At 21.3% G+C, this 18,691-nt stretch overlaps 4 protein-coding genes and 1 pseudogene across 4 annotated transcripts; 3 read left to right on the top strand and 2 right to left on the bottom strand.

Moving 5' to 3' along the window:
* Positions 1–115: 115 nt before the first annotated feature.
* Positions 116–2,143, bottom strand: DDB_G0272903 (hypothetical protein; the record flags this gene model as incomplete). Its single annotated transcript, XM_639987.2, has 1 exon — positions 116–2,143. The coding sequence occupies one exon, from the start codon at positions 2,141–2,143 to the stop codon at positions 116–118; it is 2,028 nt and encodes a 675-aa protein (XP_645079.2).
* Positions 2,144–2,909: 766 nt separating this feature from the next.
* DDB_G0272901 (EGF-like domain-containing protein) lies at positions 2,910–7,762 on the top strand (the record flags this gene model as incomplete). Its single annotated transcript, XM_639986.1, has 6 exons — positions 2,910–3,303; positions 3,418–3,705; positions 3,854–4,180; positions 4,268–4,585; positions 4,684–5,364; positions 5,544–7,762. The coding sequence occupies 6 exons, from the start codon at positions 2,910–2,912 to the stop codon at positions 7,760–7,762; spliced, it is 4,227 nt and encodes a 1,408-aa protein (XP_645078.1).
* A 2,434-nt stretch (positions 7,763–10,196) lies between these two features.
* On the top strand, positions 10,197–11,810 carry DDB_G0272598 (annotated as a pseudogene; the record flags this gene model as incomplete).
* A 233-nt stretch (positions 11,811–12,043) lies between these two features.
* On the bottom strand, positions 12,044–16,872 carry DDB_G0273043 (EGF-like domain-containing protein; the record flags this gene model as incomplete). Its single annotated transcript, XM_639983.2, has 7 exons — positions 12,044–12,816; positions 12,889–14,280; positions 14,422–15,144; positions 15,302–15,604; positions 15,684–15,998; positions 16,125–16,403; positions 16,482–16,872. The coding sequence occupies 7 exons, from the start codon at positions 16,870–16,872 to the stop codon at positions 12,044–12,046; spliced, it is 4,176 nt and encodes a 1,391-aa protein (XP_645075.2).
* A 1,314-nt stretch (positions 16,873–18,186) lies between these two features.
* Positions 18,187–18,578, top strand: DDB_G0272596 (hypothetical protein; the record flags this gene model as incomplete). Its single annotated transcript, XM_639982.1, has 2 exons — positions 18,187–18,232; positions 18,322–18,578. The coding sequence occupies 2 exons, from the start codon at positions 18,187–18,189 to the stop codon at positions 18,576–18,578; spliced, it is 303 nt and encodes a 100-aa protein (XP_645074.1).
* Between the last annotated feature and the right edge of the window lie 113 nt (positions 18,579–18,691).

Raw genomic sequence — 18,691 nt, 5'->3', positions numbered from 1 at the left:
TATATAAATATATATATATTTCATTTTTTTTTTTTTTTTTTTTTTAAAAAAAATTAATTTATTTGTAAATAAACAAAAATAAATAAAATAAAAATACAAAATTATTTATTATTTATTACTTTTTTAAAAATGATAGTGCTTTTTTGATAAAATTATAATTATTACTTTTTGTTGGGGGTTGAATGTCTACAGTTACCATCTGGCCATCTTTTTCTTCATCATAGCTTGATTTTAAATTTAATAAAAAATACTGCATACTTTGGCCCATTGCCATTTCGAAACTTGAAAATTTTGAGGAGATGGATTGTGGAATTGTTATATTATTATTATTATCATTATCATTAATATTATTAATATCTAGAATGTGAATTAAGTATAAAAGTGATTTTGAATAATCACAATAAATTGAACAAATAAATTTAGCTAATAAAGTTTTATCAATGATAAAACAAAGTTTTTTAATTTTTTTAATTGTTTTAAAATTCTCTGATTTTAAATTACAAAATATTAAATCAGTTAGTGTTTTGCTATTACAAATTTCAATTAAAATTTCTTTTCTATTAAGAAAATTTTTTAAAAATCTTTGATTGATTTTATTTCTATTAATTTCATCAATTTTTGATTCAATTTCATATGATTTTAAAATGAATTTTCTTCTTCTTTCAGAGTTGAAAGGTAATTTGATGCTTTGAATTTTTTCGTGTAGTGATAATGTTTCTTCAAAAGTTAACAATGGTAAAACTAAATTAAAAACAAAATCATAACCTTCACTTTCATTTGATGGTAATGAAAAATCAATTAAATCTAAATATCGATTTAAAACAATTTCAGAAAGGTTTGAAATTACATAAGATACCATGTTTTCATAATTTAATTCTATTATAGTTAATAATTTTTCAAAGTTGAATCCAAATTTAACCAGATATAATTTGAATAAATTTAAATCTCTATTCATTATTTTACATTTATAAAAAAGTACTGATAAAAACTCTGGTTTTAATAATAATTTATCATATTCTGAAAGATTGTTTGGATCATCATCATTTATACAATTTGAAGCGAATGAAATATTTTCAAACATTCTTTCATCACTGGCATAGAAGCCATTATTTAACATCTTGTCAATTGCATAATTTCTAAACTCTATTGAGGCTATTGTAAGTCTCTTTTTTTGTTCTTTTTTGAAATAGTTATTTGAAGAGTATACTCGTTCTATTAAAATTTTATAAAATGGTAATAATTTATCATTTCCTCTAAATGAATTAATACTAATTTTTAATTGCTCTAATATTTTAATTGAAATTTGAATATCCAATATTGTAACTATATCATCTGGATGGTGATCTGTTGGATTGGTTTGTTTTTTATCATATTTAAAAAGAGAAAGTAGCGATTTTAACATTTTTAAATCTTCATTTCTTATTGCATCTTCAATAAATCTTGTAAAGGAATTTAAACGTGAAAAATATTGATTTGACCTTTTTATTCTCTTTAGATATTCGTATTTTAAATCTTCATTTTTCCCATTTGAATAATACAATGAAAATATAGTATATAGATTATTTAAATCTTTTAAAGCATCACTATTTAAATCTTTACAATTATCAATAAAATAATTTAATAATCTTATTGAATGAACCCCTCTATATACAAAGGCAACGATATTATCAAATTTAATTAATTTTCTAAATGTTTTTTTTTCTAAAAAGTGTATGAATTTATCATCACATATTTCAAAACCACTGGGGTTAATATATAATGTTATTTCATTCCGATTTTTAATTTCATTTTCAAATATTCTTAAATAAAGATCAAATGATTCTAAATCCAATTCTTTCCATCCTAATAAAAGTAATATTTGCCCTTCATCAAATCTAATAAAATATTTATGTACATTTGATTGATTTTCTTTGGTGAATCCATTCTCTTTTATTTCATTTTTAAGTTTTAAAAAATCTTTTAATTTTTCTACAAATAATTGTTGATTTTTTTTTTTTATTATTAATTCTAAAGGTAAATCATAATAATTATATCTGATATATTTTAATTTCTTATTATATTCTTTAACTTTATTAAATATTTCTCTATTAATATATTGATTTCTAAAAATTTTAAAAAATAAATCATCATTATTTGAAACCATTTTCACTTTATTGAAACATTAAAAAATAATAAAAAAAAAAAAAAATTAAAAAAAAATCAAAAAAAAAAAAAAAAAAAATCTAATTTCAAAATAAATATCTAAAAAACAAATATACCAGTATTAAATATATTTTTTTTAATTTTTTTATATTAATTAAATTGATTTTTTAAACAATAATGAAAAATATATATTTCATTAACCTTTTTTAATTTTATTTTTTTAAGTTTTTTAATTTCTAGTTTTTAATTTATAAATGATATCATCTTCTTTTCAAAATGCCATAGTAATAAAATTATTTTCAAAAATGAAAATATTAATTATTTTTTTTTTTTTTTTAAAATTTCATTTTCATTTCATTTTCCTCCACATCACTAAACATATAATAGAATTTAAATAATGTTTTACAATAAAATAATAATAGTATTATATTTTATTTTTAAAAAAAAAAATGAAAATCCAAATAAAACCACCAATTTCAACAATCATGATTTTTTAAAAATATCTTTTTTTTATTTTTAGTTGACTGCACAAAAAAAAAAAAAAATAAATATCTGACAATTAATTTAATTCATTTCAATTTTAATTTTTTCAATAATAATCACTCTTTTGATTTTTTTTAATGCCAAAGATATTTTAAAATAAAAAAAAAATTAAAAAAAAATCAAAAGAGTGATTATTATTGAAAACATTAAAATTGACATGACGAAAAAAAAAAAAAAAATAATGCATATTGTTTTTATTATTGTTATTATCAGTCAAATAGAAAATGAAATTATTTGAAAAGATTCAAGTTTTAATTTTAATATTTGTTTCAAATTATTATTTTATAAAATTTTCAAATTGTCAAATAATTAATATTTATGATTTATCAAATAATAATTCGTATATTAAACATCCACAATCCACAAATTCCTATGCATGTAAATTCGAGGTTTATTTACTTTTCAATGTTAGTCAACAGGATATTGGAAATGACCATTTGGAATTATTTTACAATGATCCAATTGTTACTTTATTAGATGTCCTTGTTTCAAATTCAAGTATCCTTTCTTTAATGTCATTGCAAGGCGATCCTGGATACATTGGAGTACAAGTTTTTAGTAGATTTTCTTTAAATCATTCAATTAATAACAGTATTAGCCTTAATTTTATATGTCAAGGTAATCATTTTTATTTTTTCTTTTTTATTTTATTTTTATTTTTATATTTTAAAAAATTACTATTTTACAGATTCTAATAAAAAAAAAAAAAAAAAAATTTTATTTATTTTTTAGCAATTGATTACACTAAATTGGATTATAAGTTAATGGTTAATAATAGATTTAAAAGATCAACTTCAAATTATGGAGGTTATTTACAATTTACTTCAGAATACCCTCTTGGACAATTAGAATATTCAAGTAATACCAGTGGGGTTTTATCAAATACCATCGAGAATACTGCAAATCTAGCAGGTGGATCTTTGATGTATAACTTTAGAGATAATTTATCAGTTTCTGTAAATTTTGTAGGAATATATAATAATAGTATCTATATCGAGTATCCCTCATTATATTATACCAGTATGTATTTATTTTTAATTGTTATTATTATTATTATTATTATTATTATTATTATTATTATTATTATTATTATTATTATTATTATTATTATTATTATTATTATTATTATTATTATTATTATTATTATAGTTATTAACTTTTTTTTTAGATATTGATGTAAATTCAAATAATTCAATAGTAACTATGTATCCAAATCAAGTAACACAATATAATGAATTTGGGTTTGGATGTCCACCTCTTTTTACTATTACAATTAATAGAACAACTGACGAATATCAACCATATTTTTATGTTTCTTTAATAAACGGTTTGGGTACTGGTAATATTCAAATCTATCCTTTATATGAAATTAATAAAATGGCAACATATATTGGTATGTTTGATGGTGCAGTAACTCCATCATATTATACTCTATTTTCTCAATCTGATAATTCTCTTACTGAAATCTATAAAGTTGAAAATTTAACTGTAACCAGTAAGTTTATTTTTTGAAAAATTAAAAAAAAAAAAAAAAAAAAAAATTAATATTAAAACACACAAACTAATTAATTAATAATTTTAGAATTAAAAAAACAATCTTTTTCAACTGTTGTTATTGCAACTTATTTACATGGTAATAATGAAACGTTATACAATTCATCAATGTATACAATTTCATTCAATAGTGGTATTTTAAAGCAGGTTGATTTTTTCCCAACAGTTTATCGTTTCCAATCATCATCATCTGTAATTTTAAATTGGCCATTTGGGTTTGAAAGTGGTCAGAATTTTAATTTCAATTTTAAATCATCACATCTACAAAATTTATTTTCAATCAATAGCATAAGCTCATTTACCACCGATAAAAACATTTCAACTACTGTACAATCAGATATAAAGAGTAATTTTAACAATATTAAAATTAAAAAAATCATTATGATTAATTTTTTAATTTTTACTAATTTATTTATTTTTAATATTTTTTTGAAAATGTAATAGTAACTCCACAAGAACCATTTAATGTCCAACTTTTAAATTTTGAATTATTTTATCTCTTTAATGATAATTATTTGTTAAGATTTAAAATAAAAAAAAGTTCATTTGATTATTTTATAGCACTTAAAGGTTTTTCAAATATTTTAAGGTATGAATCAATTGTAGAAGAAGATAATGAAGTAGTGGTTTTTGAAACAGTTTTTGACTTTTTTAAAAATTATGGGTTAGGAAATTTTTACATTTTCGATTCATTAAATAGAATGAAAAGTTATTTAGTTAATAATTATTATTCAACGGACCCACTTGCAAAATATTCAGAACCATCAGAGAATTTAAATAATTTTTTAATTGAAAATGTATCATTCAAGTATAACTATATCGATGTAACAAATAAATCAGCAACAAATGTAATTTACTTTAATTATAATGGTACAATTGATCCAAATAGATTACCTTATTTTTATTTAACTGATACAGTATCCTATAGTGATATTAGTAATATTCAATATGATTCAATAAGATATGCAATATGGAATTCTACACTTTTAAAATACCAAGTTGAATTTACAATACCAGCAAATATCCAACCTGGTTCAGTTCCTTATTTAATAATTTTAAATTATCGTTCAAAATTATCAAGTGAATTCTTACCATTGTCAGCACAATTATTTGTAACATCAGAAAGTAAGTTATTAAATTTCTAATAATAATAATAATAATAATAATAATAATAATAATAATAATAATAATAATAATAATAATAATAATAATAATAATAATAATAATAATAATAATAATAATAAATTATTACTTTTTTAAAATATCTAAATATCTTATTTTTGTTTTTATTTACTACTATTTAGATTATGATGGATATGGACCAATATTTAGTAATATTGAAAAGGTTAATTCAACAAATGAATTTGGTTGGAAATTTACAATAGATGATCCAATTAATGGTTTTGATTATGCTGATATTATAGTTAGAGGTGAAATGGATAGTTCAACTTATAAATTTCATTTAACAACTCAAAATTTAACAAGAGGTGATAAATTTAATGGTGATTATCAAATTAATATCACTATATCAAGTAGATGTGCATCTCAAAATTATATTATCACACAAGTTAAATTATATGATACTCAAGGTAATGCTTGTAGATTTTCAGTATCTGAATCATTTAGTGGTGGTATTAGAAATCCATTTATAAATTATTTATCAGATTCAAAAATAAATAAATTATATAAAAAGTGTAGTGGTGAAAATGATGGTATCGATAGTTCACCACCAATTTTAAATTGGTTTAATGCTGTTAAAAAAGTTGGAACAAATAATGATGATCAAATAATATCATTTGATTTTCAAGCAGCTGATAATGAAAGTGGTTTAAAAGATAAACAATATCCAATAGTTTACATTCAAACTATCGATTTACAAGTGATTCAAGGTGTAGCTCAAATTCAAAATAAAACAAAAACAACTGTAAATTATACATGTGAAATTGAATTACCAACTGGATTTGGTTACAAATCAGATATTATATTCAGTGTTTATGGATTCATTAATAATGGTGGCTATTATAGTGGTTTTTCAAGTGACGCATTAAATAATTTATCATTTAAATATTCAATGACTCAAATTGGAATTTTGAGAAAGATTGAAATCATTAGAGTATCTCAAATCACATCTAGTGGTGGTAAATTATGGATTGTCGGAAGGGGTTTAAATTTATCAATTAGAATAAATATAAAATATAATAGAGATTCAAATTTTACACAAATTTCAATACCAACAACAGTTTATTCAAGTGCTATTCTAATAGAAGATATTAAACCAACGGATGAACCTTTCATTATACAAGCATTTGATCAATCAAATAACAAAAAGTCCAAAATATTCAATGTTTTACCATTGACTTTTAAATTGTCATCTGACGATTCAACTTCAATTGATTCATCATCATCATCATCATCATCTTCTTCTTTAACACCTACACCAACATTATTACCCCCATTATCACCAATACCAACGAATAAACCTCAAACATGTTTAGGTGAACCAGTATGTGGTGGATCAAAACAAGGTATTTGTTCATCAAGTGGATGTATTTGTTATCCACCTTGGATTGGTAATGATTGTAATTCACAAGTTATAATTATACCACAACCATCAACAAATACATCACAACCATCAACTGAATTACCAATTATCGATAACAATAATCAAACATCAAATAGTACAAATTATTTATTCAAATCATTGATTTCAATTGTATCATTAAGAGAATTAGATTTTAATTCGAATCAAGTTAATTTATATACATTTGATAAATGGATTTATACACCAATTAATAATATTAAAAGTCAATACTTTACAAGTATTCAAAGTGGTGATCCAAAATCAACAAATCCATTAACAACTAATATTACTGTAACTTTAGAATGGTTCAATCAAACAAAAATCATTCAATTCGCTAACAGTAATATAACAATGAATCCATCAAGTATTAAATATACAATTGAAATTACAGAATATAAATTTTTAAATCAATTAAATAGTCTTCAACTTGTAATGTCAGCATTATTCGAATCATCAAATTCCAAAGATACTTGCTCATTAAAAGAATTTGGAGATACAAGCGATGGTGATAATTCAAACTTCTTTAAAATTCAAATTGATGATCATTCACTTTATGGTAGATTCATTAAAAGAGCAATCATCGATTCAAAAGTATCTTCAATTGAAAATCAATTATTAGATTCAAAAATGAACTCAATTCAAACATCATCAATATCACAATCATTCATTGGTATTACAATACCAAATTATAAACAGTCAATAATTATTGATCCAGACTTTTCAGTATTAGTAGATAGTAAACCAGTATCAAATAATGATAATAATTCAATTTGTACATCAAATAAATCAAAACTAACAAGTGCTCAACTCGCTGGTATTATTATTGGTTCCGTTGCTTTTGCTGCTGTAGTTATTGTATCAATTGTTTACTTGGTTGTGAAAAACAGAAAATCAGATTTATTCCTAAGAAATGTACAAAGTAAATTACAAAAAATGAACTGATCAGCTTAATAAATTGTAGTTACTTTTTTTATAAGAAAGTGGAAAGATGATAAATTTGTTAAAATGTTTAATAGAAAATTAAAAAAACTCTATTTAAATTTCCCCCCTTTTTTTTTTTTATTGTGCGGATTGGCCAAACCAAACACTTTTTAATATTTTTTTTTAAATTTTTCAAATCAAACACTTTTTTTTTTTATTTTTTTTTTTTATTTGTTTTTTTTTTTTATTATTTTTTTTTTTTTTATTATTTTTTCTTTTTTCACCTTTTGGTATTGATTTTTTTTTTTTTCAGACCAGAAGTTTAGGTTTTGGCGATAAAATCCAATGAACAGTTTTTTGTTTTTAATTAGAGAAAAAAAAAAAAAAAAAAAAAAAAAAAATTAGTACAAATATTTATATTCAATCTAAAATAATAAAATATAATACCTCTAGAAGAAAATGAGCATTCATTCTTTTAGGTTTCATTATATTATTGCTATTATTACTATTATTACTACTATATTGCTATTGCTATCACTATTGTTACTATTATTACTACTATATTGCTATTGCTATTACTATTATTACTATTATTACTACTATATTGCTCTTGCTATTACTGTTATTACTATTATATTATTACTATTACCATTACTACTATATAGCTATTGCTATAACTATTGATATTAATATTTCTATTTCTATTACTATTATATGTATAATTAATTATATTATTATTTTGGTTTTATTAATTATGTTTTTTAAATTGTTTTTATTATTATAAACTAAAAGTGGTTTTTTTATTTAAAATAAAAAATGATCATTTGATTTTAACCAAAAATATAGATGTGATGGTTTAATATTATAATGGCCATAGTTTTTATAAATGAACAATTGTATTTCATTTTATTTATAGTTGGTTAAAATAATGAGTGAATTTTTTTTTTTTTAACTGTAAAACATTACCCTTTTTTTGAAATAAAAAGAAAATTAAAAAAAAAAAATCAAATTATATTAAATTAAAAACAGTTGGAGATATTTTCCCCCACTTTTTTTAAAATTAAAAAAAGAAAATAAAAATAAAATAAAAAAAAAATCTTTGATCAAAAATATATTAACTCGGTTGCAATGAAATATTTTAAGTATTTAAATAGATTTTTTTTTTTTTAACTTTAATTATTTTATTCACTCATATTTTATTTATCTATTATTTTTTTTTTTTCATATTTATTTTATTTATTTATTATTTATTTATTATTTATTAATATCATTTTCGTTTATATATTTAAACATACCTCAATTTTATAATGGACTCAACCAAACTATATTGTAATCACAAACTCAATAGCAATTGCACCAGCCAAAAAAGAAGGGGTTCTACACCATGCCAACCATGCCCAGGATATCCTAAAAAATTAAAAATTTGTTAGAGTTGTTCCTTTCATCCAAAGGTAATTTGTTTATAAAATAAACAATAAAACTTATAATAATAATAATAATAATAATAATAATAATAATAATAATAATAATAATAATAATAATAATAATAAATAATAAAATAAATAAATTTTTTTTTATTTTCAAAGAAATTTTAGTATAAAACATTTTTATTGTGTAGTTTTAAATTTTTAAAATTAAAAACAAATAAATATTCATAATGATTAACTTGGAAAGTTTTTTAATATTTTATAGTGAGTTTAAACCCTTTTTTTATTTTTTTTATTTTTTTTTTTTTTTTTTTTGTTTGACTTGGGTGAATTTTTTTAGTGTACACCGTTTAGAAAGCGAAATTTCAAAAAAAATTCCCTTCAACAATTAATTTGCTAAAAACGCACAATATTAATTTTTTTTTTTTTTTTATAAAAACTCTATTAATTATTTCCCCCTTTATTATTATTTTTTATTTACAAATGAAAAATGAAACTTTAATTACATTTATGTAAAAATAATAAAGAGTTTACTTTCACTATTTGATTTAAAGATAAAATAAATTACTATTACTCTTTTCAAGTTTTAATTGGCGAAAAATTAAATTTTGATCCAAGATTTATCAAAATTTTTCTCACACATTCCGATTATAAAAGTTTTAAGTATGTTGAGTCCAATGAAAAATTTCCAGAAATAGCTCCTCAAAGTGTTTACCCAAGTAAGTAAAAATTTTTTAAATTTTTAAAATATAAATAACCTTGTTCTAATTAAAATAAAAGTTTTAGATTTACCCTCACTTTTTCAAAGCATTCAAAAAAAAGAACATATAACTCAAGATTTAGTTAAACCCTGTTCGAGTATGTATTCATTTTTTTTTTTTTTTTTTTTTTTTTTTGGTGAAAAATAAAAAATTTCCCAACCTTTTTTTATGTATCATTAAATGATATAATGAAAGAATGTATTTTCATATCAATGGATTTCAATGGTGGAGGTGATGCTTTAGTTGCTGAAGATTTAAATCATTCAGATGAAATTGTATTATGTAAAAGGTTATTCAAGATCAGTTTTAGGTCTTTCTTTTTCTAATTCAAAATTAAATAAATTAAATGGAAATGAAAATAAATTATTTAATTTAAATGATACGTTACTGAATATTGTAAAAAATAGAACTGATCAAACCAAACCATTAGCAATTTTCATTCATATTGATGAATTTCAAATGGCACACCAATATGCAAAAGGATTTGGTAGTCAATATGATAATTTCGTTAAAAAAATGATATAGGCATTAGGAACATTCAAATGTACAGGTAATAAAATTAATAAATCAAACGCACACAATAACAATATTTTCATCATACCATTTTTAACTGGAACCAATTCCGATTCATTAGAGATCGTTTTATCAAAATGGGAGATAGAGAATATAAATATTAAACCATTATCATATGAGTCATCAAAATTAAAAATTAAAAATAATGTTAAATATTTTCCACAATTAGATAATAATTTTTTTAAAATAATGGTTATCGATCTTGGTATTGTTCCAAGATACTTGGAATATTTGATATCTGATTTAGATGATCATTTTAATTCAATAAAACAAAGAGAACATTTTAATAGTTACGGTTCAGATGCATTGATAGATATAGAAAATGAATCGGTTTCAATTCAAATGGTATCCAAATTTGGATTTTCACTCAAAAAACGTATTCAAAGAATGAGAATTGGTGGCTTCAATGATGAAACTTTGGAAACATTATTATGTTATTGTATATGTGGTAAATCAATCCAAGAATTATCATATGGCGGTCACATCATCACACAAAATAGTAAAGGTAATGGTAATTTTAAAATCATCCTTCCTGTTATTGACTTAAACACTATGGCAACCAAATTAAATTTATTCGAATTTCAAACTATCACACAATTTCCATTATCTTAAAAATTAATTGGTTTCAAATTCGAGTACATTACTGCTGTTATTTTAATGCTCAAAATAAACTGTACCCATAATGTTAAAAAAATCATGGACCACTCACTTTGATTTTTGGTAACCATATAGAAAAAGAGTTTGGCAATCAAAAAGTTTTAAACAGTGTTGTCAGATTTAAAAAAATGAAATTGGTTTATGAAATTGAAAAGTGGATTATGTTAGTAAATATTTTTTAAAAAAAAAAAAAAAAAATTTTTTTTAATAATTAATTGCAATCAACACCAAATTTACCACCTCTGGGAAGTATTTAAGTGAGGCTGATGTTAAAGTATTCATTCAACATATAGATAATTAAAATTAAGTTTCCCAAGTTTTATTATTATACCAATTATAATTTCAAATTAAAAAGTTAGAGAATCTCAATTTCCAGCATACAAAGAAATTTTAATTTACCACCAACTTAACATCAATTCTTTTTTTTAAATACTATTTTGCATAGAGTAGATACAAAAAAATTAAATGAAATAATCTTGTAGTCTTAATTAAATATCATGGTGAATCAACCTTTACACAAACATCAATACCTACTATAATTTATCCAAATACAATGTTAATTAATGATGTCAAACCAACTGAAAAACCATTCATTATCAAAGTACAAGAAAATTCAAAATTCTTTTCAAATGAATTATCTGTTGTGTTGTTATTGTATCAGTTTCTTTCTTATTTTTTAAAAAAAGTAATTCAAAAAAACTCTAAGACAATTAAAACAATTTAAAAATAAATAAAATCCACTAGTTAAATATATTTTTTTTAAAAATTTTATTTAAATAATTCCATAGAAAAAATTAATTATTTAAAAATCTTTATTTAAACTACTCCTTTTAAAAAGGAATAAACTTTTAAAAAATTAATACACAGTATTTTTTATTTGTTAATTATGATAGTTTTTTTAATTTTCTATTAAATGTTTTTACAAATTTATCGTCTTTCCACTTTTTTATAATAAAATAAGAAGCTGCAACAACAACGACAGCAGCAAAAGCAACGGAACCAATAATAATACCAGCGAGTTGAGAACTTGTTAGTTTTGATTTATTTGATGTACAAATTGAATTATTATCATTATTTGATACTGGTTTACTATCTACTAATACTGAAAAGTCTGGATCAATAATTATTGATTGTTTATAATTTGGTATTGTAATACCAATGAATGATTGTGATATTGATGATGTTTGAATTGAGTTCATTTTTGAATCTAATAATTGATTTTCAATTGAAGATACTTTTGAATCGATGATTGCTCTTTTAATGAATCTACCATAAAGTGAATGATCATCAATTTGAATTTTAAAGAAGTTTGAATTATCACCATCGCTTGTATCTCCAAATACTTTTAATGAACAAGTATCTTTGGAAGTTGATGATTCGAATAATGCTGACATTACAAGTTGAAGACTATTTAATTGATTTAAAAATTTATATTCTGTAATTTCAATTGTATATTTAATACTTGATGGATTCATTGTTATATTATTATTTGCAAATTGAATGATTGTTGTTTGATTGAACCATTCTAAAGTTACAGTAATATTGGTTGTTAATGTATTTGTTGATTTTGTATCACCACTTTGAATACTTGTAAAGTATTGACTTTTAATATTATTAATTGGTGTATAAATCCATTTATCAAATGTATATAAATTAACTTAATTTGAATTAAAATCTAATTCTCTTAATGATACAATTGAAATCAATGATTTGAATAAATAATTTGTACTATTTGATGTTTGATTATTGTTATCGATAATTGGTAATTCAGTTGATGGTTGTGATGTATTTGTTGATGGTTGTGGTATAATTATAACTTGTGAATTACAATCATTACCAATCCAAGGTGGATAACAAACACATCCACTTGATGAACAATATCCTTGTTTTGATCCACCACATAATGGTTCACCTAAACATGTTTGAGGTTTATTCGTTGGTATTGGTGATGATGTAGGTGTTGACGATGACGAGTCTATTGAAGAAGATGATGATGATGGATTTGGTGTTGGGGATTCTGTTGGTAATTCTGTTGGAATTGGTGGTACAAAACGAATATCAAATACTAATGGATAAACAGTGAATTCATTTGAAAAGAAAGCTTCTTGTACTTTGATAATGAATGGTTTATCAGTTGGTTTGACATCATTGATTAACATTGCATTTGGATAACTTATAGTTGGTATTGATGTTTGTGTAAATGTTGATTCACCATAATATTTAATTAATACTACAAGATTTGAAGAAAAGAAACCAGCACCTATTATCCATAATTCGCCACCACTTGTTGTAATTTGAGAAACTCTATAGATATCTAACCTTTTAGCAAGTCCTGATGATACTGCTTTCATTGAAAACTTATACGGGAATAGAATTCTTAGTGAGTCGCTTGAATAACCACCATAACAACCACCATTATTAATTAATCCATAAACACTGAATGTAATTTCTGAAGTGTACAATACACCTCTTGGTAAGTAAACGTAACATTGATAGGTTGCAGAGGTGATATTCTTTGATTTAATAATTGTTTCACATTCAAATATTTGAAATTCAATTGCTTCAACGTAAACCATTGGATATTGAAGATCTTTTAATCCACTTTCGTAATCAGTTGCTTCAAATGAGAAATATACTTCCATATGTCCATCTGCAGGAATAGCTACTTGTGGTGTAAATAATGTTAAAATTGGTGGTGAACTATCGATACCATCATTTTCACCACTACACTTTTTATATAATTTATTTATTGTTGAGTCTAATAAATAATTTATAAATGGGTTATTAACACCACCACCTACAAATGATTCAGATACTGAAAAGTAGCAACCAATACCTTGAGTATCATATAATTTAACTTGTGTGATAATATAATTTTGAGATGCACATTTACTTGGTAAAGTTATATTAATTTGATAATCACCATTAAATTTATCACCTCTTGTTAAATTTTGAGTTGTTAAATGGAATTTATAAGTTGAACTATCCATTTCACCTCTAACTATAATATCAGCATAATCAAAACCATTAATTGGATCATCTATTGTAAATTTCCAACCAAATTCATTTGTTGAATTAACCTTTTCAATATTACTAAATATTGGTCCATATCCATCGAAATCTGTAGATTCAATAATAATAATAATAATAATAATAATAATAATAATAATAATAATAATAATAATAATAATAATAATAATAATAATAATAATATTGAAAACTATTGATAAATTGTATTTATACCTATATTATAGATACTTACTTGATAATGTTACATATAGTTGTGCAGATGATGGTAAGAATTCACTATCTAAAGGTGTTGAATAAGAGTTGATAAAGAATCTATATGGAATATGACCAGGTTGGGTATTTGCAGGTATTTTAAATTTAATTTGATACATTGATATTGTTGAATTCCAAGTTGAAAAGTATAGTGTTGAACTGTTGAAATGGTATTTACTATTCTTTACTAATGTAACTACGTCCATTAACATAAATCCAATTGGTTTTTCATCATTATCCATTCTACCTCCATTATATGTAAAATAAACTACATTATCAACTGATTTATTTATTATATCGATAAAATTATTAAAAAATGTAATATTATTAATAAGTAATAAGTTATTATTATTATTATTATTTTTATTATTATTTTCATAAAATGAATCAATTTTTAAAAGTGGATTAACTGAATAATATTGACCGATTGAATATGTTTCTGTTTGTCCCAATCTATCGAATACAATAAATTTGTCAATTGGATATCTGTATGTATCTATAACTGCTGCAAATACAATTTCATCACCTATACTTTCACTATCTATCATTGATTCATATCTTAATGCAATTGTATTGACATCACCAATACCAACAAATGCTTCATATCCATTATCTTTTACCCTAAATTTTAATAAATAATTTCCTGAAAATAAATGAACCCATTCAAATTTTAAAAGAATTGGTGCATTTACAGTTGGTGCAACTATAATTTTTTTTTTTTTTTTAAAAAAAAAACAGTTTATGTTTTAATGATAATAATAATAATAATATAATAAAAATATATATTAATATTAAAAAATTTAAATATTATTATTATTAATTATTATTTTAAATTTATTTATAATAAATTATATACATACTTATATTTGAATTAATGTTGATTAGATTTGTTTTATCAACAGTAAAAACTTTTGGTGAACTAATGAGAGCCTTGTATCTCAAAAATGAAGCGGATACATTATAATTAAAATTATTACCACTTCCAAAACCAAATGGCCATTGAAAATCTTTTGTGAATAAACCAAATGAATAGGTTGTTGTTAAGAAATTAAATTGATTTGATGTGGTAATTGTAAACATTGATGAATTTAATAAAAAAATACCATCACTATTAAAGTATGTAACAATAAATGGATTTGGAACAAAAGGTTCTTTACTAAATTCTAAATAAAATTATAATAATAAAAATTATTATCATTACTATTAAAATTCATTTATAAAGATATATTTTAAAATACTTACTTGTAATATTTAAAATTGGTGTTTCATAGATTTTTATTAAAGAATTATTAAACTCTGAATAAATTGATAATTTTGAAGGTGCTGAATTAATAAGTTGACCTAAATATGTTACAGTTTTGTCATTTTGATATATTGGTGTTATTTGAGAATAGTTGCTAAACCCATTATTAACTTGAATATAAGGTTCATAATCAACACTGGTTTTATTTATTGTAACTGAATAAAGTGGAGAATTGTCATATCCATATTCAATTATATTTGTGCTTTCACTTGGATAAATTACAACTTTTGAATTGCTTTCATCAACATTATAATCTAAAAAATAATAAAATTAAACGAGGATTAATTATTTTTTGAAATTTTTAAATAAAAAAAAATAAAAAAATAAAAAAAAAAAATGAAAAGTGCAAGTTCAAAAAAAAATAAAAAAAAAATACCTACATGAACTAAATGATGATGGAAATTTTACTGTAATATTATTACCATTATTAAATAAAAGTGAAATTATATTTTCTTTTGTTAAATTTTGAAATTGATAATCAGAAAATGAAAAACTATTTGGAAATGTTGGTTTGACATTGAAAATTCCCCCACTCGAACTTAATGATTTTAGTTTATTTTTTAATCCTGTAAATTGAATAATTCCATTCATTCCTGATTTAGATTTTTTAAAATTATTTGTTAATAAAACCTTATAACCCAAAGAATTAAATTCAATTACTTTTAAAAAAAAAAATTAGCAATTTAAATAATTTTTTAAAATATTAAATTAATTAATTTAATGGGGCAAATACAAACATTCACATTTATAAGATATTGAATAATTTTGTTGAATTTTAATACCATCTGAATTTTCATAAGTTGATGTTAATATTAGACTATCATTTCCTAATGGCAAATTTAAACCATTAAAAGATGCATATGCATGACCATCTTTAGTTATAAATGATGATGTATCCAAAACAAAAGATTTAGATAATAAAAATGAAAATGAACTTCCAGAATAATTTATTATATTAACAGTTTGGATAAAAAATTTAAAATTAAAAGAACAAGTTTGTGAATTTGATGAATCAGGATATACTATATACGAATTTGCTTCTGAAATATCTGTTATGTTCAATGATTGACTATTACAATAATTTAAAAAAATAAAATAAAATAAATACAAAACAAAATTTTTATTCATTTTAATTAATTATACAAAATGATTTTTAATATTAAAAAAAAAAAAAAAAAAAAATGAAAAAAAAAAAAAATACTAAAAATATTTTTCTATCCAACATTTAACAATATTCAAATATTAACAACCCTGGGTCCAATTTTTTTTTTTTTTTTTTTTTTTTTGAGTGCAAATAATCATCGGTCGGAAAAAAAAAATCTTTGGTCGGAAAAATAGATATTTTAAAAAAATAAATGGAAATGAAAAGCAAATGTCATGAATTATAATTTTTTAAAAAAACTCAAAAAAAAATTGATTTTTTTTTTTTATTTTTTTTGTAAGATAAAAACATCATCGTCAAAAGTAATTTAATGCGGAGCTGGCCTCTTTTTTATTTCCTACCCAAAGGGAGGGTCCCTTATTTTTTTGTTTAATTTAAATAAAAAAAAAAAAAAAAAAAAACTTTATTTTGATCATTTTGAAGTAAAAAAAACGAGGAAGCTAAATTTAGAATTAAAAAAAAAAATTTCATAAAATTCCTCAATTAAATTTATTATTTGAAGTTAAAAAAATGGTGAAAAGAAAAAAAAAAAGAAAAAAAAAAATTATCGTTCCAAAAATCATGATATTTTTTATTTTTTTTTTTTTCATTATCACTATTTTTATTTTTTTTTCATTTTTTATTTTTATTTTTATTTTGGATTTGGTTCGATAACCAAACAGAGGTGGTTTTTTTGGTTTTAATATAAAAAAATAAAAAAAAAATAAATAAATACATTAAAAAAAAAAAAAAAAAACCAATTTAAAAAGATTAAAAACCTACACAAAAAAAAAAAAAAAAAAAAAAAAAAAAAAAAAATTCCAAATCAAAAAAAAAAAAAAAATATCAATTTCATATTAAAAAAAAAAAAATTTAAATGCCAACAGATATTAAAATCACAAATAGTTACAATGGAGGATCAACAGTGATAATAATATTCAAATTATATATTCTTTAATTTTTTATAACTCTAATATTTTTTTTTATTATAGCATCTTCAATTTGATCACAACAAAAAATTCCACCACAATTTTGGTTTCGTGTAATTGATTATAAATTAGAAGGTCAAACTTGGGTAAAAAAAAAAAAAAAAAAAAAAAAACCGATTTTAATATACAATTAACATCGTTTTTTAAATAAATAGGGAAGTGATCCAAATCTCTCTTTTATATTGGGTAATTTTTAATGTTTTTTTTTTTTTTTTTTTTTAATTTTTCTTTTTTCTTATTACCCTTTTTTTTAATAAATATAAAAATCAAATAAACAAAAAAAAAAAAATTGAAAATGCTAACAGATATAAAATGATAATTAAAAATAATGATGGAGAATCAACAATAAGTGGAAAAGGTAAATTATTTATAATAAATTGAAATAATATATCCAATTTTGTTTATTTAAATATTTATTTCAATCCAACATTTAAAAATAATTTTTAGCAATCACATTACCAACTCCAATGATCTTTCCACCACCTCTTTTTATTCGTTTTATTCAATATAAAACAGATGGTAAACTTTGGAGTAATGAAAATTTTGAAATCAATAGTGGAAAAGTTGAATGCAATGGAGAAGATTATGAACTTGTTCAATCAAGGTGTATAACTCAGAAAATTGATGATGATTCAGAAAATGTAATGGACATTAGAATAATGCCATCTAGACCACTCAATAGAGATTTACCATATTTTAATTAAATTTGAAAATAATAATTCAAATTTTAATTAAATATGATGATACTATCTATTAATTCCTTAGAAAATGTTTATAAAAATAAAAATAAATTTTAATTACCAAATATTAGTATATA

The sequence above is a fragment of the Dictyostelium discoideum genome (assembly GCF_000004695.1).
Source record: "Dictyostelium discoideum AX4 chromosome 2 chromosome, whole genome shotgun sequence".
Lineage (NCBI taxonomy): Eukaryota > Evosea > Eumycetozoa > Dictyosteliales > Dictyosteliaceae > Dictyostelium > Dictyostelium discoideum.
This window is presented reverse-complemented; position numbering and strand designations above follow the sequence as displayed.